Source organism: Panthera leo, chromosome D4 (genome assembly GCF_018350215.1).
Source record: "Panthera leo isolate Ple1 chromosome D4, P.leo_Ple1_pat1.1, whole genome shotgun sequence".
Lineage (NCBI taxonomy): Eukaryota > Metazoa > Chordata > Mammalia > Carnivora > Felidae > Panthera > Panthera leo.
In genome coordinates, this window is record NC_056691.1 from 57,458,837 (window position 1) to 57,482,199 (window position 23,363).

At 44.0% G+C, this 23,363-nt stretch overlaps 2 protein-coding genes across 4 annotated transcripts in view; one reads left to right on the forward strand and one right to left on the reverse strand.

Annotated features, from left to right (window-relative positions):
• Positions 1–23,363, forward strand: part of TMEM8B (transmembrane protein 8B) — a 69,265-nt gene that overhangs the window by 31,610 nt on the left and 14,292 nt on the right. The window contains exons 13-14 of one of the 3 annotated variants that reach the window (XR_006195799.1): positions 3,319–3,444; positions 9,662–9,872. The gene's annotated coding sequence lies outside the window, so the exon portion shown is untranslated. Of the gene's footprint in view, positions 1–3,318; positions 3,445–9,661; positions 9,873–21,056; positions 21,143–23,363 lie in introns of those variants that run through there. The other 2 variants (XR_006195801.1, XR_006195800.1) reach the window with 2 other exon arrangements.
• On the reverse strand, positions 7,653–8,609 carry LOC122204841 (olfactory receptor 13J1-like). The gene has a single exon (XM_042912579.1). The coding sequence runs from the start codon at positions 8,589–8,591 to the stop codon at positions 7,653–7,655; it is 939 nt and encodes a 312-aa protein (XP_042768513.1). The 5' UTR covers positions 8,592–8,609.

Genomic DNA, 23,363 nt, shown 5'->3' on the forward strand with positions numbered 1-23,363 from the left:
AAGGTACAGCAGTCTTGTTAGGCAGGAAGGCTGTCTTATGGCCCAGGTAACCCCTGGTTTAAAGCAGAAACAGGAGCTGAGTGTGACATTTAACATACAGAAGATATAGTCACCTCACTCCTGGATTGACTGTGAGGCCATTGTCCTGTGACAGCACTGGAGTTCTGTTTGTCTGTCAGGGCTGGATTTTTTCCCCTCATTCCTCTTCCTCATTGCATCTAGCATTTGTAGGAGCTGACAGGCTCATCCTCTGCTGAATGAATCTTGTCTTTTCCCAGTGCTACATCTTGCCCAAGAAGTTTCCTTTTATTTTATTTTTTTATATTTATTTATTTTTAAGTAGGCTTCATGCCCATTGTGGGGCCCAACACGGGGCATGAACTCACAACCCTGAGATCAAGACCTGAGCTGAGATCAAGAATCAGATGCTTAATTGACAGCCATCCAGGCATTCCCTTTTAGAGGCAGGTCCTCCCTCCCTTCCCCAGTGGGGGCTTCCTGCTCATCCTTCAGATCCCTGTTCATTCTCTCTGTCTCTCTTCTCCCTGCTCCATGAGGGGTTACATGCTCCCTTCTTGTGTTCCCTCCACCTTTGGTTGTCCCTCTGTTCTACAGTGTGCTGTGCACCCGTCCCCTCTACTAGAGAGCAGGACCCCATTTCCTTCCTTCACACACCTCCTACAGTGAGTGATGCCAAGAGCAGTCACTCAACAGATATTCAATGCATGATTCAAAAAACCTAGCTTTGCACCCCAGCGTCACTCAGCACTAATTAGCTGCGTGAGATTGACCAAGTCACATGGCTTATCTGAGACTCAGAATCCCTCTGAAAAATGGAGGTGCTGTGTAGCTCAGATGAGGCAGACCCGCAAAGGTGCTAGTGTGCTGCCTAGTGCTACATGTTGTATGAGGATCCAGATCAAAGGCTGCATCTTCAGTCACAGAGCACCTGCTGGATCTGTGCTCGCCACCTCCTGACAAGGGTTCCAGCATCTGTCATGACCCCCGGCATCCCCAGAGCCGGTGCCACTGTTCCCTTCTCTGGCCTGAATTAGGGTGACTGTTAAGGGTGTTTCTGGAGATACAGAGGCAGCTGATTAATCTGGGTCAGCGCTGGACCTTACATCTTATCCACATGAACAGTTAAGGGCAGGGTTTCTCTTGCTGAGGTTTGGCAAAAAGATAAAGAATTGCCTGAGTATGATGGTGGCTCATTCATTCACTCATTTAACAGATAACTGTGGAGCAGTTACTATATGCCAGGCCCTGTGCTAGGAGCTGAGAATACAGCAGAGGCTGGTGTGGCTTCCGTCCTAATACTTTACACTCATTCCCTCACGCTAGGTGACCTTGGGCACGTCCCTTCCTCTCTCTGGGCTTTAGAAACCTCTGAGATTCTCTTTGAGTCTAGGATGTAAAGACAAAGTAAAACTTGAAATCTGTAAAGAAGTTAAAAGGAAGCACCTTTTCTAGGTTATCACTTCATGGATTATACCCACAACATTTCAGATGCAAGAATAAGGGCTTGGTCTGTACTCGGTGTGTTTTAACAAATTGAGCTATGTTAACCTCAAATTCTGATACCTGACACGGGTGTGTGTGTGTGTGGACGCATGGTGGGGGGGGTTCCCAAGTAGGTGAAAGGTGGGAAACCACCTGTCCCCACATTTCTCTTCCTCACCCTCCTCTCTAACGAAAAGACCAAGTGGGAATGGCAGAGGCATTTGAGGGCTTTTGAAAACAGGCTGTGGCCTGCCCGCTTGCCCCATCTCCCCTACACACACACCTGCTCCAGCCTCACCAGACCACTCCCCATTAATGGACAAACCCCACACACTCCTATCTCATCCCTCTTCATACTCTTTCTTCAGCCTGGAGAGGCCTTTCTCTTCCACTCATCCTTCAAGGCTCTGCTCTCACACCCCTCCTCTGCACAGCCCGCTCTGATGCCTTCCTAGAACTGACCATCCCAACAACATGATGCTTACCGCTATAAGCACAGGTTAATTGCGTTCTGCTCTGCATTGTAGTGTGTTGTCCCTCTCTCAAGGGACTGTGAGCTATTTTAATCAAAGGGTCATGTCCGATTCATCATTGTTACCCTCGGTGCCTGCACCCAGGCAGTGTTGATGATTGCCATTTGAGATCTGGTGCTATTCCACTGCTCCAAACCCTCGTCCCAGATGTCTCACTTTGAGATCACCTCCCCCACCAACACACACACAGCAACAGAGGATGCGACCGTTGTGATTGCTGGGAGAAGAACTTTGGGGGTGCCAGTCTTCTCCCTGTCACGGCACCTGCTCTTTCTGAAGAGCTAAGTCAGAGAGTAGTGGGTTTCCTCACAATTTAGGAGTCTGATCATAATACATTCATGGAAATTAGAACCAGCTCATGGGGTGACAGACTTATGGCCCCAAAGAAATAGGTCTGTATCTAGAAAATGCCATGTGTCCAGGTAACCGACAGCTTTGACTCTGCTCCATGGCCACAAGATGGGACACCAGAGAGCGGCTGCTGTTCCCCGGGTGCATCAGTTAAGATGAGCTAGGTTTTGCTGCAGTAACACATAATCTTAGTGGCTTACCATGACAAAGGTTTACTTCTTTCTCATGCTACATGTCCTTTGTAGGTCTTTAGGGGGTTCTGTTCCATGTTGTCTTCCTCAGAGATCCTGGCTGATGGAGGTTCCACCATCTGGACATCACAGGTTGTGATGGCTGGGGAAGGACACACTAGGGCATTCACACCAGCAGTTACATGCTCCGCCCCAGAAGTGACATGTGTCACATCTGCCCACACTTCACTGGCCCTGTGTAATCCTACCACATGCTGGGAGGAGGAGAACCTGAAATATTGCTGAGTATCTGGGTACGATATTATCTCACAGTACACTCAGAAAACCACTCTGGCATCTATCTGCCAATGTCTCACGCTCTGTCATGTTCTGGAAAATCAGGTTCACACAGAGATAGCAAACCGAGTGTCTGAGAATAATTGTCTAATTCCATTCCCTAGATTTAGACCTCCTGAGAGTCAAGGTGATGCCATAAGCTAGGACTGGGAGCCCTGGGACAGGAGTGATTGTTGCCTTTGTTCTGATTCTGCTGTATGACCTTGGTCAAATTTCTCCTTCTGTGAATGGAAGCACTCAATTAGGTGACTTCTAGTACTCTGCAACCCCTGAAACATTTCCTCACTCTGTCTAGCAACTTCCTACCCTGAGGTCTGACAGACCCAGGGTTACTTTGCAAGGTAAAAATTGTATCAATTTCATTGACTGGCGACTAGTTTGAACCATTTGATATTTTATTTTAGGCTTCACAAATTATTTTAAAAGAAAGGTGATGGGAATAAGAGGACCAAAGCTTCCGTTACGAGTTCCCTGACATGACTGGATCTAGGATTCCAGCTTCACTACTTCCTCGCTGGATGGCAGAGCAGGTGAGTGTGGGCTTTGGAGTCAGACCAACCAGGGCCCAAGTCCCAGACCTGCCACTTGCTCACAGTTTCCCGAGCCTCACCTTCCTCACCTGTAAAGTGGAGATAAGAATAGTGTTCCCTTGTGGGGTAGTTTTGAGGATCCACGAGACAAGGCATTCAGAGCTCTTAGCACAGAGCCTGGCGCATGATAAGTAATCAGTAAGTGGTAGCCAATATTACTAGTATCATTACGTCCTCTTTCACAAGCAAATATTCCGGTTTTCATACACTGAAAAAAGGTTTCATGAGAACAGCCCACATGCTAGATCGATTGTCCTTACCTCACACCTACTGCCCAGTGACATTAGCACCTGCAGGTAGCTGGAGCAGGCTGCCAGGTGTTCTGACCCGAGGCTTGGGAGACAGAGCCGGCAAGTGCTGAGCTCGTTACAAGCAGACACACTGTTCTGGGATGGGCCAGGGCCAAGCCCTCCAGGACCAGCTCTTGGTCCCCTGCCACACAGCTCTCCTGCTCTGGGCCCCGGGGGACCTCTCAGTCCCTGCCCAATTTAAAGTTCAAACTCTGGAACCACACAAGTTTGAGGGTTTGGGAGCTGTGGGGCTTGGACACCCCAGGATTCTTGTGCTTTCCCAGGAGGGCCTGGTTGCAGTGAGGTGGGCACAGGAGACACACGGGACAGATTCTGACTGAGTCTCATTGCTGTCCTGCCCCTCGGATCTGAGGACTGGAGTTTGTGGCCCCCTGCCGCAGGCCTGCGTGTCTTGGTCCGTGAAAAGGGGCATCTTCATTCAGGAATGTTGTGAGGATGGGGACTCGTGAAAGTTTAGCAAAGTGAATCGCTGTCTAGAGTATGAGGCCCTGAGCACTTGTGAGGGAGATTAAGTCAGGGATTTAATCACGGGTCTCTATAGGTTTCCTTTCCCTTCTCTTCCCTTCCTATCTCCTTATGTTTCCTTTCCTTTCCATTTCCTTCACTTAAAATTTTTTAAGTGTATTTCTTTTGAGAAAGAGAGAAAGAGAGAGAGCATGCAGGGGAGGGGCAGAGAGAGAGGGGAAAGAGAATCCCAAGCAGGCTCTGCACTGTCAGCATAGAGCCCGATGTGGGGCTCGAACTCGAACTGTGAGATCATGACCTGAGACAAAACCAAGAATTGGACTCTTAACCGACTGAGCCACCCAGGTGCCCCTCCCTTTCCTTCATAATAAAGAATAACAACTTGACGCAGTTTAGGAACTACAACACAGCCTTCACTAAAAGAGTGGCAGCTACAGATTTTCCCGTGATACTATGTCTTGTCTTTTGGAATTTTTATCAAGATCACAGGTCAAAGTAAAACATTCGAAGATTGGTACTATTTGTTTTCTACATGGTCATGGACCAGTGCCCTCTTGCTGCCCATGGACACCTGGAACCCAACACCATCCCCTCACTGCTCTCATTTTCTCCATCTCTGTCTCAAGGGGCAGCAGCGCTACCCACCCAAATAAGCCTGAAACCCAAGCTTCAACCCACAAAGCCATTCTCTCTCTCGTCCACCTCTGTAGTCATCTGTAGATCCCAAATATTTCCCAGCTGCCCTCTCTCCGCTTGGTTGCCCGCCTGGTCAGGCCTCATGAGAGCCTGGCTTATGGATTATGGCAACAGCTTCCTCACTGCATGCCCCTCAGGCTGGAGGCCTTCTCATCTGTGCTCTACTCTGGAGCCAGGAGATCATCCATTTCTTAAAAATGAATCACCTTATTTTTAAGTTCTAAGTCACGTTCATGTTATAAATATTGGAAATATTGGAATTAGTTAAATAAAGAAACAATCCTTATCTAACCTATCAATCCTATCTAACCCCACCACCCAGTGGAAACTCTTAATATTTTGTCATAGTTTCCCAGAATTTTTTGCATATATACTTATTCATAAATCCATAACAAAAATACTTAAACAAATAATATTGGGATCACAGTGAATACAAAGTTGTGAATTCTGCTTTTTTCTATTTAACTACATTGGGAGCATTTTCCATTATCAAATATTCTTCAGAAAATAAGAATTTTTTGAAGGCTGCATCATATTCTATTATTGGACACCACCAAGATTTATTTGGACATTCTTCTATGATTAGATGTTAAGATTCTTACAACTTCCTGTTACTATAAGTAATGCTGTGATTAATGTCCATATATATATATATATATATATATATATATATACTTATTCATAGATCTTTGCACCTCTAATGATCATATTAGACTAATTCCTATAAGTAGACGTGTTAGGTCACAGAGTCCAGCAATTTTTAAGTCTTTTGATTCATACTTCTGACTGATTTTTTTTTTTACATTTATTTATTTTTGAGAGACAGAGACAGCGCGAGCAGGGGAGGGGTAGAGAGAGAGGGAGACACAGAATCTGAAGCAGGTTCCAGGCTGCCAGCTGTCAGCACAGAGCCCGACGCGGGGCTCGAACTCACAAACCATGAGATCATGATCTGAGCCAAAGTTGGATGCTCAACCGACTGAGCCACCCAGGCGCCCCCATACTTCTGGCTGATTTTGCCAGGAATTTGCATTAACTTATTCCCACCCTCACCAGCAGTGGATGACATTACTTCTTCACTGCACCTTCATTACCAACGGACAGTAAAAAAGTTCTTCACCAATTTCATCGGTGAAAATGATATCTAATCACTAATCTAAAAGTAAATGTGATTTTAACACCCCCAATGCCCACCTGATAACATCTAGATTCTTGTCCTGGCATCAAAGCTGGGCATCTTTGTGGGCAGCCTTCACTCTGGCCTGGTCAGAAAGGGCTGAGCTTCAGCGAGCAGGCTGTGCTTCTTTCCTCCGTGCCTCTGTTCTGACCGACATGGGAAGCAGAAAGAGGGACTGGAGGGGAACAGAGGGCTCAAGCAAGGATTCTGCTTTCCTGCAGTGGGGGGCAGGCAGGAGAGCTGGACTGCTTCCTGGAGGCCAAGGCTAGCTTCCCCATCACGCAGACAGTACCACTGAGGCCAGAGGGGGGCAGGGAAGGGAGATGCCCTGTGAATCTGCATCCATTTCTGCTGTGTGCTCACTGAGTTCTCGGAAAGGAAAGCTGAGAAGAGGCTGAGCACCAGGAAGGGGCAGCTCTGGCAGGATCCCTGCAATGAGATAAGGAAGGATAGAGCAAGTCTCCCCAAAGCCAGGTGAGGCCTGGATGCTGGGCTGGGAGGCATGGAAGAGGCTGCTTTTCTTGCTCAAGAGAGACATCGGGAACACAGGCCCTGGGCTGTTCAGGGTGATGGGTGCCCTGGTGGCCAGACGGGTCTGGAAATCATGGATTCTGGGCCTCATCACTTCCTCTACCGTCACCTCTCTGGGTACCATGCCTGTTATCTCTGAACTTAGCTCCACTCAGATTCAGGAAGGACCCCAGGCTCTGCCACTATCACCCCTACACTGATGTGTTCGTGAATGTATTTAAGAAACCTATGGGAGGCCTAGGGTTGGGCAGGGCTGGGCTGTGGGCCAGAGTGGCTTCTTACCCTCTCTGCTCTTATAGTAACGCTGAAAATAAAGCACGAGGAGCTCAGGGAGGGGCAAAGCTTTGTGGGGGAGGTGGCATTCGAGCTGGCCCTTGACAGGCCATCCTTTTACATGTGGAGTTGTGCTGCCTCGTGGGAAGAGCCAAAAGAGCACAGAGCTGGGCAGTGCTGGCCAATCCCGGGGCTCACACCTGGCTGGCACGTGTGGCTGTCAGGAGGGGGAATGTGGGGCAGGAGCCCAGGGGTTAGTCAGGACTAGCAGGGCCGGCTTGTGAGGGCCCTGAATGCCTCACTGAGAAGCTTATGCTTTGTCCTGAGGGCAGTGGGCAGCCACTGGCTTTCAGTCAGGAGAGGGTGTGATCACATGTGCTTTTCAAAAAGGCCCCTGTATCTAGAGGCCCCTCTATCTATCCCCCAGGGAGGATAGAATGGAAGGAGACTGAGAGTGAAGTCTTGAGGCCAGCCAGGAGCCGCTGTAGAGGTGCAGGCGGTGGTGCCGAGAGCTGGCCAGGCCATGCCAGGGGAGGAACCAAGCGGTGCTTTGTGAGCACTGTGAGCACTTTGTGAGCACTGTGGCGGCCCCAGTGGGACCCGATGCTGCTTTCTGGCGTGAAGATTCCAGCCACACAGCCCTGCACCACACCTGTCCTCCCTCTACCCACTACCCTAAAGAGCCCAGGTGTCCCTCACTTGGAGGTCCAACTTCTACCCCACACTTTCCTGGCAGCCTCCTTCACTTCCGTGTTCCTCAAGCTGTAGATGACAGGGTTCAGCATGGGTGTGACCACAGCATAGAGGACCGTGAAGACCTCGTCAGAGACGCGTGCCTCCTTGCTCTTGGGTTTCATGTACATGAATATTACGGTGCCATAGAAAAGCATCACCACAGCCAGGTGTGCCGAGCAGGTGGAGAAAGCTTTGCGGCGCCCAGCGGCTGAAGGCACCCTCAGGATGGTGGCCAGAATAAGTATGTAGGACAGGCAGATGAATGCCAGGGGTACAGGCAGCAGCAGAATGGCGCCCACCAGCAGGAAGACTTCACTGACTGACGTGTCGCCGCATGCCAGCTTCAGCACTGCCAGGATCTCACAGGTGAAGTGACTAACCACTTGGCGGCCACAGAAGGGCAACCTCGTGGCAATGACCGTCTCAGTCACCGACTTAAAGAGGCAGAGGACCCAGGAGGTTCCCGCCAGGAATAAGCAGAGCCGGTGGCTCATGAGCACGGGGTACCTGAGTGGCCAGCAAATGGCCAGGTAGCGATCGTAGGCCATGATAGCGAGCAGTAGACACTCTGTGGAGCCTGCGGACAGGCTCAGACACATCTGGACTGCACAGCCAATAAAGGAGATGGTCTTCTGAGCTGACAGGAGGTGGACCAGCATCAGAGGCACAAAGGTGGACGTGTAGCAGATGTCCAGGATGGAGAGGTTGCCCAGGAAGAAGTACATGGGCGTGTGCAGGCGGACATCTAAGACGCTCACTGCCAGGATGGCAGTGTTTCCCAGCAGGGTCACCAGGTACATGGCTGAGCACACAGGGAAGAGCAGGTGCTCCAGGGCCGGGTAGCCAGAAAACCCTTTCAGAAAGAACTCAGAGATCTCTGTCCTATTGACCAGCTCCATACTGCAGTGCTCAAGGGGGCACACAGCTGGGATGGAGGGAAAGAGGGTGTACAGTGGTGGAGAGCCCACAGAACCTCTTTTGGGTTGGGGTGCCTGGGTGGTTCAGTCAGTCGAGCATCCGACTTTGGCTCAGGTCAGGACTTTACAGTCCATGAGTTCAAGCCCTGTGTTGGGCTCTGTGCTCTCATTGCAGAACCTGCTTTAGATCCTCTGTCTCCCTCTCTCTCTCTGCCCTTCCCCTGCTCGTGCTCTCTCTCTCTCAAAAATAAACATTAAAAAAAAGAACATCTTTTGGGTTGAAGTATATTGCTTGGGACTTTTCCAGCTTTTATGCACAGTCTGTCCTCGAGTTTGGACAATTTGCACACCTCTAGGCCGCAATTCATCCACGTGAAAAGTGAGCATTGATCTGGATCAGCATTTCCCTAAGAGAGTGTTAATGGAAATGTTAGTAGGCAATCTGAAAAATTAATTTGAGATCCCACTAGATTAAGTGAAAGTAAATCAAGTTCTTTACTGCAGGACTTCTCAGAGCCTTATATGCCAATGTGATTTGTAACTTTCCAAAAGTGGTACAGGGCATGTAGTTCCCATGGAACTATTATTTGACCATGGGTATCATTCTTTTTACATTAATCTACAGCACATAAGTATTCTATTAACATAGTTTGGGGAAAAAAAGTATATTGGATCAGAGGTCTTCAAATTAATGTGTACTAGAATCACCTGGAAAGTTTGTTAAAATACAGATTGTGGAGTTCCATCCGCAGAGTTTCTCACTCAGTTTGTCTGGGTGATGCTGCTTCTGTTGGCCACAGTGCCACACTTGAGAATCCCTGGGCTAGATGGTTCCTGAGGTTCCTCTTGGCTTTAAGGAACCTCTGAGCTGCTTTATACTGTTCCCACTGTTGGGAATGCCCTTTTCCCTTATTTCTCAGCCTGCAGAAATCTGATTTGTGTCTTCAGGTTAGCTCTGGTCTCCATGCATGAAGCATACATTGTGCCTCACATTGGAGGGGCTGCTGATCTCTGAGCTTATCAGTTGGCTCATCCAACCTGTCCTTCCACAGGGCCTGTTTGTCAGCTACTGTGTGTGGATTGACCTTCAGAATCTGCCTTCATCACAGGCTTTTGAGCTGAAATTTGAAGGACTAGTTGGCCTGGCCCCAAACCTCCTATTTTCTCTGGGCCTGAGCTAGAGCTGCTTTGACTTCATGAATTCCTAAGGCATCTGCATGGATAACTTCCTGAGAGGTGAATCCATTGGATCTCATTGCACAGGTAGGAAGCTGAGGTCACATCGTAAGCCTCTGGCAAGGTGGGCCTAGAATCTAGTCCTCCCAAATGCATGGCACTGACATCATGCTCACGGCAGAGATTTGCTTCTGTCGAGCACCAAATGTTGGTTGTTCTTTAATCACAATGGATGAACATCTTTCTCCCACATTCTCCCCTCAGTCTTCTTACCAGGTAATGAGCATGTGTCAACATGTCCCATGGACATACTTAGTGTTTCAGACACTTGCAAGATGTCAATAAACCCATGGGACATGCTCTCCAAGCCCGGATCTAGAGTGAGCACCAGTTCCTGTCCGTGCCTCACTTGCATGAGAGTTTCCTTCTTTTACTCCTCCTGTGTTTATCCATTCCAGAATGAAGGAGAGATTGAGCTCCTATTACAGTCATCATGCTAGGCATTAGGGGAACAAATATGCTCCCGGGCCACTAAATTCAAACTATTTCTATGCAGAAATCATCTCCAATTTCCATGCCTAGCTTCATCCTGCTTCTGTTTGCGGGCCTCTAGTGACAGGAAGCCTACTTCTCCCATGGACATACTTCTTCCTTTTTTTTTTTCTCTCTTTCTGTTAAGCCATGCTAAGGGTCACAAAAATCCTTCCCAGTATGGAGTCTCTGGGTGTTACTGGGCCTGCACCACCCAGCAAAGTTCAAGGCGAGTGGTCCCTGTGGACGCTTTCCTCTCACACAGAATAAACACAGGGTCCAGGGCTCTGGGTCCTACTGCAGGAACGAAGGGCCTCTTCTGCATCAGGGAGAGCTCTGCCCTAGTCTTGGGACCTCAAATAGAAGGTCTTGCCTTTTCTTGACTGTGTCTAGACACATTGTGGGGTAGAGGAGTGTGATCCGCAAGCTCCCTCCAAGATTCGGCCGGGAAAACCTGAGACAGGGCTCTTGGAGGGGCGCCTCTATTTAACAGAGTGTCAATAGCAGCAGGCGCTGTGCCAGGGCTGTGGGCAGCATAGAGGGGGCACTGTGCTTTCCTGAAGCCCCAGTAGTTGGGCCATGCCATAGCTTCCTTTGCACAGCTCCATATACTATAATCTATCCCCTAAAGTCACTAACAAACATAAGCAGCTGTTGGCTCTCTATCGCAATATACATACACCCACGTAATGTCCCCATATATGCCCCCAACTCCATGTGTGGGTACAAACAACTGTTTGACCCCCCCTGTATGCACATACATGTCTGTGCATGTATATGCCACACATGGGCTCATGTATGTGCCTGTATGGTCATCCACGTGAGTGTATGCATATGTGTAGCAGGCACTCTCTCATGGGCTCTCTCTCTCTCTCTCTTACACACACACACACACACACACACCTGGTAGTACGGATCCTTTGACTTGTGGCCAGGGCTTCAGAGGACCAAGCAGGACTACTAGGATGAATGGAGACCAAGCTGGAACCCTGGACGTGTCAGTAGAGAAGGAACAGCCCTTGGGGTAGGGAGCAAACTTTGTCTGGACTGAACCAGGAAGACAGAGAAACATCAGAGCAGGGACATGGTCACCAAACCAGCTCTAATGTCTTGTCTGCTTTCCAGCCTGTGTGCTGAGTTGCTGTCTCTCCCTGCTCTTTTCTCTCCCCTTTAGCTGGGGGATGAGGGCCTCTGGGAAGAGGGGCCAAGAAGGGATGTGTATGGATGCTATGGAACTCTGGTTCTCTAAGCAGGGCTAGGAAGCTTTGTCTGCAGAGCCTACAGTGTCCTTTCTGCCTCTGCCTTACTCCTGGCCATCTGCTACCTAAAAACCAGTTCAGATGCTACCCCCACCAGGGAGCCTTCCTTTGTTTCTCCCGGGCCACCTTGAGCCCTCTCTCCTTTGTGCACAGCCCTGCTGGCATTTTCAAGGTGGCACTCACCTCTCTCACTCACTTCTCGCTTGTTGCTTACCCTGCCAGCCCACAGGGGTGGCATCTCCTCCCCCAGGTTCTGAAGGCCAAGTTGAAGCCATCAACTTCTTCCTGTCTTGATGTGACTTCATGAAACTAAGACAAATTGGGAGTGAGCAGCTGAGTGACAAACATGAGCTGTTCCTAATCTGGAGGACAGCCTGGCAGAACTGGAAGAGTCTCACAGCTCACGTAGACCAACCCCTTTTTACATATGGGGAGACTGAGGTCCAGAGAGAGAAGGGCTTGCCCAGCATCATCACACACTGAGTTGGAAGGGGAAGCCAAGGTTCCAGTAATTCCTTGGAGGTCCTGACTCCTAGCCAAGTCCCCTTCATCTGCCCCCATATCTCCATTTTTTTACTTACCTTGAGGCTTTTTCAGATTCATGTCCCTTGTTCCCTGGAATATACTTTAGACACCAGGAACCTTCTTTGGCTGCAGCTAGGAGAACACAGTTCAAAGAAGTGGGCCCAAGCCTCCTTTACACAGCGAACCCTGGTGGGCAGGACATGGGGTTTCACACTGACTCAGCTTTCCCAACTAAGAACACATGCCTAGACTTTTGCAAAATTCAGTGAAGTGTTTACAACTCAATAGAATTAAGTAGAGCTTTTAGAATTGGGTGGAATTAGGTAAAGTACTCAAAATTCAGTGGGAGGTTCTCTGAGGAGTATCATACTTGTTGGAATTAGGAAATTCTGATGGGCTCAAGGCTGAACAGGGCACTCAGTAGCTTACTGCGACCTCCCAGGGACTCCCTGACCTGGGTGGCTCCCGGCTCCATCGTGGCCGACAGCCTCCCAGGGAGCAGGCAGGTCAAATGGAGTAGGCACCTTTCAGAGCTCCCTACGTGCCAAGGGACTGTGCAATCCCCAAGACAATTTAGAGGGAGAAGGGAAAATGTACCCAGTGTAGAAACTTTGGGGTGCTTCAGGGATGATGTCCCAAAGACCCAATTACACAGAGTCTATTTGGAAATCTTAATTGGTGTGAAAAAGTTGGAGAAAGTGACTCAGGGTCGGGATCCGCACTCACAGATCAGTCCCCAGCCAGTGTGACCCAAGCATGTTTATAGAATGAGTAAATGAGTGAGTGGATGAGCAGTTAAATAAATGCATAAAGAGCTCTCAGCGAATAAATTTAAACATTAATGAATGGTGAGTACACAAATGATAGGCAGGGGTGCTTTCCAGGAGAGTTAGAGGTCCTGGTTCAACTGTCATAAGGATCTCAAGAAAATGCAAAATCTGGAAAGAGTGTAACCAGGAGGGAACTAGATGAAAAGAGACAAACAGAATTACAGAATATCAGAGCAAGGAGTCCATATTTACCATCCTGGCCCACCCTCATTGAAGAGACAAGGAAACTGCTCTAGAGAGGAAGGAGCTGGCTCAGTGTCTGGGGTTTGCTCTGTGACGCTGATTTGTCTGCCCTTGAATGCATCTCCCTCAGTGCAAAGCAGGTCTGCCCAGGTCAGGCAGTGACTGGGTGCCTCTCACTGCACCCGGCTCCTCTTCTCCAACCTCAAAACAGGCATCTTGATGGTTGCTCCTTGAGGTTCCTTTTAGTTCTCAGAGTCCATGCCTCTGTGGGCTGGAGGGCCTCTTTATCAAATAGGGTCGTTTTAGAGCTGGCTATTGTTATTGTTGTTGGATTTTTATTTAACTATTTTAAAATACAAGTGACTTTATTAGCTTTTTATGTATTTATACAAGCTATACATATAGAACATTCTTTTATTTTATTATTTTACTTTTTTTTTTAACATTTATTCATTTTTTGAGACACTGAGAGAGGCAGTATAAGCGGGGGAAGGACAGAGAGGGGGGAGACACAGAATTGGAAGCAGGGTCCGGGCTCTGAGCTGTCAGTACAGAGCCCATCATGGGGCTCGAACTCATGAACGGTGAGATCATGACCTGAGCTGAAGTGGGACACTGAACCAACTGAGCCACCCAGGTACCCCCAGAACATTCTTTTAAAAAAACATGAAGAGGGGCGCCTGCATGGCTCACTCAGTTAAGCGTCCGACTCTTGATCTCAGCTCAGGTCAAGATCTCATGATTTGTGAGTTTGAGCCCCACATCGGACTCCATGCTGACAGCACAGAACCTGCTTGGGATTCTGTCTCTCCCACTCTCTCTGCCCCTCCTCCACTTGTTCTCTCTCTGTCTCTCTCAAAATAAATAAATAAGCTTAAAAAAAAAAGATGCAAAGAATACAAAAGTGTATGATGTAAAAGTTATACTCCTTCATGCTCCCTCTCCCTGACTCCCCAAAGGTAGCCAGTGTTCTAATTTTATGTGTGTCTATCTACATATTTTTCTGGTCCTTTACATATGCATATCTACATAGAAAGATCAATTTTGTAATCATATGTAAATATGGCTTTAAAGCATGCTTTCTTGTTCTAGTCTTATTAAAGATAAGTGATGTACAATTGCTTATATTTAAATCATGTAATCTGATGAATTTTAACATAAGCGTATAGTCATGAAGCCATCAGCGCAATCAAGACTGAGAATTTATCTGTCATCCCCACAGTTTCCTCATGTTCCTGGGTAATCCATTCCTCCCTCCCCAAACCAGGATATCTGTTCACTAGATTACATGCATTTTTCTAGCATTATATTTGTTGCAACACTGTTTACCAATACTAATTTTTCATATATTTATGGATCTCTTTCTAGACATAATATTATGTTTTAAATAAATTTTATTGTCTCTTACAGTCTCATACCACACTGTTTTAATTACTGTAGATTACTAGTCTATATTGATATCTTCTAGGTCAAATTCCTTCTTACTAGCCTTTTTCAATAGTATCTTGGTTTTTCTAGCACATTTCCTTTTCCAGAAACATTTTGCAGTCATTTTGACAAATTTCACGAAATCTCTTCTGAGATTTTGCCTTTAATTCATTAACTAATTTGGGAGGCAGTATTGACATCATTATAAAATCAAATTTTCTCATCCAGGAATATTGTTTGTTTCTCCATTAATCCAGATCTTTTACTGTATCCATCATGATCATAGAGCTCTTCTCCTTCTAATATGTTAATGAAGTGATTTCCATCAATATATATTTTTTCCCAAGGTCAAACTCTTCTTATATTTCTGGGATAAACCCTTCTGCCTCTTGGTGTTTTACTCTTGTCAGAGATGCAAGATTGATTTGGGGGTGAGCTGATGGCCTCTAGCTTCTGGGCTCCACCTGGTGGACATCAGGCCAATCTTGATGATCTTTGGGAAATTGGGAGGACGTGGTTGGAACAGCTATGAAGCCCTGAATTCCAAGGCTCAGGCCTAGGGAGATCACAATGGTGGCAGGATGACAGATCAAGGAATCCGGTGGGCATAAAATCTGTGTGCCCCAGTTATGTGGCTGTGCCCCCTGTCACCTTGGGCTCTACTAGCTTCTAACTGAGGGAAGAGACCAAATGTGTATTAAAAGAATCTATTCTCAGGGCACCTGGGTGGGTCAGTCTGTTAAGCTTCTGACTTCGGCTCAGGTCATGATCTAACTGTTCGTGAGTTCAAGCCCTGAATGGGGACCTGCACTGACAGTTCAGAGCCTGGGCCCTGCTTGGGATTCTGTGTCTCCCTCTCCCTCTGCCCTTCCCCAGCTCATGCTCTGGTCTCTCAAAAATAAATAAACGTTAAAAGAATCTATTCTCTCAGAATCCAGCAGTCTATTCACTAATACGTCCTTTCTCTAAGCTTTATAATTATCTTTATGTCATTTTCAATGAGGCCAAAACCTCAAATATACCTTTACTTTTATGAATCTGGATGCCTTTCATATCAATAAACTTACAAATCAGAAAAGTATATATCAACTTTGGTCCAGAAAGTAAGATCTTGAATCCTTGGCACCAGCCAAGTTTGGAAACTCAACACTTGTATGGATGGCTTCCCCAAAAGTTGTAGAAGATAAAACTTTTACATGTTTAAATGAAAATAAATTCTTAACAGCACCGAAAAATCAGAGACAGTGCTACCAGCAGACCAGAAATGTCGAGGAATTGCTGAAAATGGTAATCAAATGAGATTGGATTGTTAGAAGAAACCACAGCCAAAAAAATAAGGGAGGGATTACTACAGTAAGGACAGTGGTTTTGGGGGTTCTCAGCTCAGAGGCAACAGTTACCAGGAGTAGGGGGAAGGGCCTGAGGCAACCGTCAGGATGACTGGTTAGGGACTCTAACTTGGCAGCAAGCAGGCAGGTTCAGGTAGTTGGGCATCAGAGATGCTTGCCTTCCAACTGAGTCAGTAATTGTCAATGCTTGAACCAGAGACTCACAGAAAAGTCCCAGGAGGAATGGGGAGCCACCAAGCCCAGCTGAAATCCTCTCAGTAACTCCTTCAGCTCCTGTATCATCATTTCTGGAGATAGTAAATGGAAACTGAATTCATAGACAAGGCAATAGGGAATTGTAAATAAGATGAGCCTACTCTGTGGAATCATATGGTACTTGTCTTTTTGTGACTGGCTTATTTCAATTAGCATAATGCCTTCAAGGTTCATCCTTATTGTAGACATTGCAGAATCTCTTCCTTTTTTAAGACTAACAAATAGTCCATTGTATGTATATATACATTTTGCTTATCCATTCATCAGTTGATGGAAACTTGGGTTGCTCCCATGTTTTAGCTGCTGTGAACAATGCTGCTATGCTAATATTAACCCTGCTTTTGATTTTTGTGGGTATATACCCAAAGTGGAATTGCTGGATGATATGGCAATTCTTTAAAAAAATTTTTTTGAGGAAGCTTCGTACTATTTTCTACAGTGGCTGTACTATTTTGCTTTCCCATCAACAGCATGCAAGAGTTCTAATTTCTCCACATCCTTGCCAAAACTTGTTAATTTCTGTTTTCTTTCTTAATAATAGCCATTGTAATGGGCATGAGGTAGTAACTTATTGTGGTTTTCAATTCCATTTCCATAATGATGAGTGATATTGAGCATCTTTTCATGTACTTATTGACCATTCATATATCATTTTGGAGAAATGTTGACACAAATCTTATTCCCACTTTTGAATTAAATTGTTTTTTTTGTTGTTGTTGTCAAGTTTTAGAGGTTCTCTATAGATTCTGGATATTAATCTCTTATCAAATATATGATTTGCAAATATTTTCTCCTATTTTGTAGGTTGCCTTTATATTCTATAGATAGTATTTTTTGATACACAAAGTTTAAAATTTTTCATTAGGTCCGGTTTGTCTAATGTTTTTTTTTTTTCCTATGTCCTTGGTGTCATATCTAAGAAGTCATTGCCAGATCTAATGTTATAAGACTTGTGTCTTGTGCTTTCTTCTAAGAGTTTTATTGTTTCAGGTCTTACATTTAGGTCTTTAATCCATGTTGAGTTAATTTGGGGGTATGGGATCCCTTTAGGTAAGGGTTTAACTTCATTCTTTTCATGTGGATACCCAGTTTTTCCAGTGCCATTTGTTGCAAAGACTGTCCTTTCCCCATTGAATGGTCTTGGCACCCTTGTCAATAATCATTTGACCATATGTGTGGGAGTTTATTTCTGGGCTATTTTATTCTATTGGTTTATAGATCTCTCTCTCTCTCTCTCTCTCTCTCTCTCTCACCCTCCCCCCCTCTTTTGCCAATGCCACACTGTTCTGATTGCTGTAACTTTGTAGTGAGTTTTGGAATCAGGAAGTGTGAGTCCTCCAGTTTTGCTCTTCTTTTACAAGATTGTTTTTGGCTGCTCAGTATCCTTTGAGATTCCATTGAATTTTAGGATGAGTTTTTCTATTTCTGCAAAACATGTCCTCGGGATTTTCATAGGGATTGCACTGAATCTGTAGGTCACTTTGGGTAGTTTTGATATTTAAAGGATGGTAAGTCTTCCAATCCAGGAGCATAGGAAGTGTTTCTATTTATTTATGCCTGTTTAAATTTCTTTCAGCAATATTTGTATTTTTTTATTGTACAAGTCTTTCAGTTCTTTGGTTAATTCCTAAGTCTTTTATTCTTTATGGTGCTATTGTACATGGACTTATTTTTGTTATTTATTTTTCAGATTGTTCATTGTTCATGTATAGAAATGCAGCTGATTTTTGTGTGTTGACTTTTGTGTGTAGTATCTTGCTATGTTGCTGAGTTCATTTATTATCATTAACAGCTTTTTTTGTGAAGTCTTTAGAGTTTTCTAAATATCAGATTTTCTTCAAATAGAGATAACTTTACTTATTTATTTCCAATTAGGTTGCCTTTATTTCTTTTTCTTTCCTAATTTCTCTGGCTAGAACTTTCAGTACTACGTTGAAAGGGGGGCATCCTTGCTTTGTTCCTGATCTTAGAGGAAAAGCTTTCAGTCTTTCACCTTTGAGTATGATGTTTGCTGTGTGTTTTTCATATATGAGTTTTATTACGTTGAAGTAGTTTTCTTCTATTTTTATTTTGTTGAGTGTTTTTATAGTTAAATAGTGTTGAATTTTGTCAAATGCTTCTCCTGCATCAGTTGAGATGTTCATGTGTTTTTTGTTCTTCATTTTGTTGATGTGGTGTCTTACATTGATTGATTGTTGTATGTTGAACCATCCTTGCATTCCAGGAATAAATCTGACTTGTTGTGCTATATAATCCTCTTAATATGTTTTTAAATTCAGTTTTATAAAATTTTTACTGAGGATTTTTGCATGTAAGTTCATCAAAGATATTAGCTTGTTAGTTTAGATATTAGTTAGATAGTAAGATAGAGATTAGTTAGATATTAGCTTGTTAGTTAGATATTAGATATTAGTTTTGTTTTGTTTTGTTTTTTTCCCTTGTGGCAGCTGTGTTTCCATTTGGTATCAAGGTGATGCTAGCCTCATAAAATGAGTTGCAAGTGTTCTCTCTTGTTCTGTGTTTTTTTTTCTTTTTCTTTTTTTGGTTTTAATTTTTCTTTGGGTGTTTGGTAGAATTCACATGTGAAGCCATCTGGTCCTAGTGTGTCTTTGGTGGGAGGTTTTGGGTTATTGATTCAATCTCCTTATTTGTTATTGGTCTGTTTATTTCTTTTCAGTTCAGTTTTCATAGGTTATGGGTTTCTAAGAATTTATCCATTTCTTCTAGATTATGCAATATGTTGGTGTATAATTGTTCATAGTAATTCCTTATGTTCTTTTTTATTTCTCTGTCATTTGTTGTAGTGTCTCCTCTTTCGTTTCTGATTCTATTTATTTGAGTCTTTTCACTTTTTTCTATTAGTCTAGCTCAGGATTTGTTGATTGTAGTTTTTTCAAAAACTTACTCTAGATTTTGTTGATTTTTCCCTATTGTTTCTCTATTTGCTATTTGATTTATATCCACTCTAATTTTATTATTTTCTTCCTTCTACTCACTTTGGCTTTCTTCTCAATTTTTAAGCTTGTTAAATTTCAGAGTTTATTTTTCCTAATAGAAATACTCCCTTAATTTCACTCTACATATTTTGATATGTGCTATTTCTCTCTTGTTCTCAGTAATTTGTAATTTCCACTATTATTTCTTTTATTATAATTATTATAGAAGTGTGTTTCTTAATTTCCAAACAAATGGAGGTCATTGGGTAAACCTTAAATTTTTAAAATTTATCTCAGCTTGATTTCTAATTTAATTTCACTGTAGTCAAAGAATATGGTCTGTAGGATACCCATCCTTTAAAATTTGTTGAGACTTGCCTTACGACCTACTTTCTGGCAATTTTTCATCAATAGCATCTGTGTACTTGAAAAGAATGTGTCTTCTCTGCTGAGGGCAGTGTTTCTATATATGTCCATTTTATCAAGCTTCACAGTTACTTTATTTGAATCTAAATTCTTACTGATTGTTTTGTCTGCTTGGTCTCTCAATAATGAAAAGATATGTGTTAGAATCCTTTTCTTCATTGTGAATTTACCAATTTCTCCTTATAGTTCTATAAAGTTCTGTAAAGTCTAAAATAGCGACCATATGAGACAGTACTAGAAAACTCTATTGTACCACTTCACTGACTATTAGGAGCATGCAACATTATAATTGGTGTATCCTGCTGGTGAAAATAATCCTTTGTGTTTGTATATGGATCCTGTTTATCTCTAGAATTTTTTCTGCCCTAAAATTTACTTTATCTATTATTAACATACCAGTTTTCTTTTGCTTAGTATTTGCTTGACATATCTTTTCTATCTTTTTGCTTTCAACTTTTCTATCACCGCTTTTTAGACTTTTGTAGTAAATAGCACATAGCTTAAAAAAATTTTTAATGTTAACAGAAAGGAAAAGGAATGAGGTCTAAGGAGGGTCACTTCAGGTATCTAGTTGGCTAGAGGCTCATGGCTCATGACACCAGGCACTGAAACGGAGAATCAATCTCAAACTATCCCACTCCACCCCCATTCCTGACCCTAATCCCTCTCTCCTCCACAGAAACATCATTCCATGAGTCACCTCTCACCCTTGGTGATTCCCATGGAATATAGGGCTCAATCTTCTTGCACCTTTAAAATAAAACCTTCTTTGACATAATTTCCTCCTGCAGCTGCTGCCTCATCTTTCCTCTCCCCTTCACTGACCAGTTTCTCAAGAAGTTATTCCTGCCTGTTCTACTATTCAGTTGTTCATTCCAGATCCCTAGGTTTATACTTGGCTTCTACTTCTTAATTCTCCTCATCAGATGTGTCAGAAAGTTGTCTTACTTCCATCTCAATAATATATTTTAAGTTTGTTCTACCTGCTTTTCTCCCAGATACCATTGTGATGCATGCACCTATCATCTCTTGCTTGGACCACTGCACCTTGTTCTAGGAAGGGATTTCTGATCCTTTCACAGGCTAGCAGTGATACTCATCTATCTCTGAGTTCTTATATATTTACCTGTTGCTCAGCTAAGGCCTTCTGGGGATCTAGTTTGGGGACTTGTCCTTCAGCTGAAGTGATGTGGCACACCCACCCACACTCCTCATCTCCCATAGCTCTGGCCCCCAGAGATCAGACCAGAGGGATGGCTCATTTTCGCTGGGTACCACCTCCAGAAGTGGTCTGTCCCTGTGGCATTTTAGAGCCTAATGCTGGAGAGTGGTGCCCTGAGCTCTGGGTACCGGCTCCCAGATGGTTAACTAGGCTGGGCTAATTGAACACTGCCTTTGGCAGTCTTCATAATCAGACGGGTTTCCTACTGGGAGCTGAACCCTTGGGTGTCCCTAACTGTCCCAGGGTAATTTTCCTACCTTTCAGGAGATACAGAATTGTGTTATGACATTCAGTACCCCAGGAAACTCCTTGTTCTTGCCTCCACAGAAATAATGGTGCTACCTCAGTGTGGGTTGGTTAACAGGCCTCAGAGTCCTTATCCAGAGGGTAGAAACAGGTATGTCATTCTTCCTCTACTGGATTTCTCAACAGGTACACTACTAGTGTTTTGGACAAGATATTTCTTCCTCGTATGGGACTGTCCTCAATGTGGAATGTTCACCTTCCCTAGTTCTTGCATATGAAATGCTGACCCCAAATGCTGACCACTTCAAACACCCCACATATTTCTAAATGTACTCTAGAAAGATTCTGTCCTCAGTCTAAAACAAAAAGAAAAAGAAAAAGAAAAAAGGCTTCATGTGGATACTCATAAGCAAGGAAGTTACAGAGATTACCTAGATACTGAAATCCTATAGTGTTTTCAAGTCTGTCTTGGCTTGTCTCCAGGACCTAGACCTTCAGCTCTCTGAGGCTGTGACTATGATTCATCCCTGCCTGCCCTGGTACAGGACGTGATCCAGAGCAGGTGTGAGTGAGCAAAGGAATAGGATCTGTGGTGACTGGATGCTCTAGGTGACACTGTTCAGTAGAAATGCTACACACTGTGCACGCATAAGTTAAATGTGTAGCTTTAAAAAAAGTAAAAAGCAGCAGGTGAAATTAATTTAAATAATATATTTTAGGGGCACCTGGGTGGCTCAGGTGGTTAAGCATCCAACTCTTGATTTCGGCTTAGGTCATGATCTCATGGTTTGTGAGATTAAGTCTCGAGTAGGGCTCTGTGCTCACAGCATGGAGTCTGCTTGCGATTCTCTCTCTCTCTCTCTCTTTCTCTCTCTCTCTTTCTGCCCCTCCCCTGCTCTCTCTCTCTCTCAAAATAAACTTTAAATATATATTCTTATTTAATCCAACATAAAAATTATTATTTCAACCTGTGAATAGGATAAAAATTATTGATGAGATATTTTCCATTCTTTTGTGTAAGTTTTTGAAATCTGAAGTCTATATCACATATACAGACTCTCTCAACCCAGACTAGCCACATTTCATGTGTTCAACTGCCATGTGGGTAATAGCTACCAAGTGAGACAGAACTAGAAAACTCTATTTTCCTACTTCCCTGCCCAACTATTGCTTATTTCCCCCTGCCTACAACATTGTGTGTGTGTGTGTGTGTGTGTGTGTGTGTAAATTTTCAAATATATATATAGGTTATAAAAACTGTAGTGTGAATAGGCATATACTTAAAATCTAATTTCAACTATTGTTAACCATTTGCCACATTTGCTTTATCACATATGAATTCATCTATCCAACCATCTTATTTTTTTTTATTATTGTCTATTTTTTTATTTTTTATTTTTATTTTTTTAGTGAAGGATAGGTTAGAAAGCCACTCAGGAATCTATTATCTCTTTGGATGTTCTACATAAGCCTAAATCAGGAGTTTTTCAAATTTTTAGGGCAAAAGTCTTGAAAGACTCTTCCCTTTTTCTATCCATTATCCTTCCATATTCTCTTTTTCCTCTCCTGTGGATTCTCAAAGACATGGCTTCTCTTTCCAAGGATGGCATCATGTCTCATTCAGTTCCATCTCTCAGTCCAGGACTGGGTTAGAGGTAGACTTTGGGGGCAGGCAGGCCTGGGCTCAATTCTGGCCCTGCCACTTCCTGGCTGTGTGCCTCATATGTAACATGAGAATAACAGGGTTGTGGGAGGTTCAAGTCAGATCAATTTGTAAAGTATAATTATTTTAGCAATTATTAAAATAGGAGGTTGGGGAGAAAAGGGAAAGAAGTTTATTACTTATGAATGGCCCTTTCTTTTGCACTTTGCTGGGGCCTTGTGAACACTTAGGTCCCAGAATTTACCTGGTACATTGTAATCATTTCTATATCGGTCTCCTATTCAAGGTAAAAAGCTCCTGGAGGGCAAGGACTATATCTTTCTTCTCCCTAGCCTTAGCATTGAATTCAGGGCTTGATTAAATAGATATTAGTTAAATAAACAAATAGAATTTTAAGGGTCACAATTATCTTTCAGTGGTGGTTTCAGAAAGTTACAGAGACTCGAGAAGTCAGGAAGGAAAAAAAACTTAGACTGTACAGATTCAGTCTGTCCCCAGTCTTTCTCTCATAGTGCGTAAGGGGAAACGGAGGCTCAAGAAAATTTACTGTTTATCTGCACATTCACGTCTAAATGCTCATGGGCATACCATCCAGGAGAGCTGGGGAAGAGCATTTCCCTTGTATTAATCAGCTCCCACACATTTCTGAGGACAGACAATCTGGTATACTTCTTACGCTTTTTGGCATATTTAAGCTGGCACCAATTGAGTTTATGATTCTGGAG

Excerpts from the sequence above, each read along its gene's own strand:
- LOC122204841 (XM_042912579.1), bottom strand. The coding sequence starts at position 8,591 with ATGGAGCTGGTCAATAGGACAGAGATCTCTGAGTTCTTTCTGAAAGGG.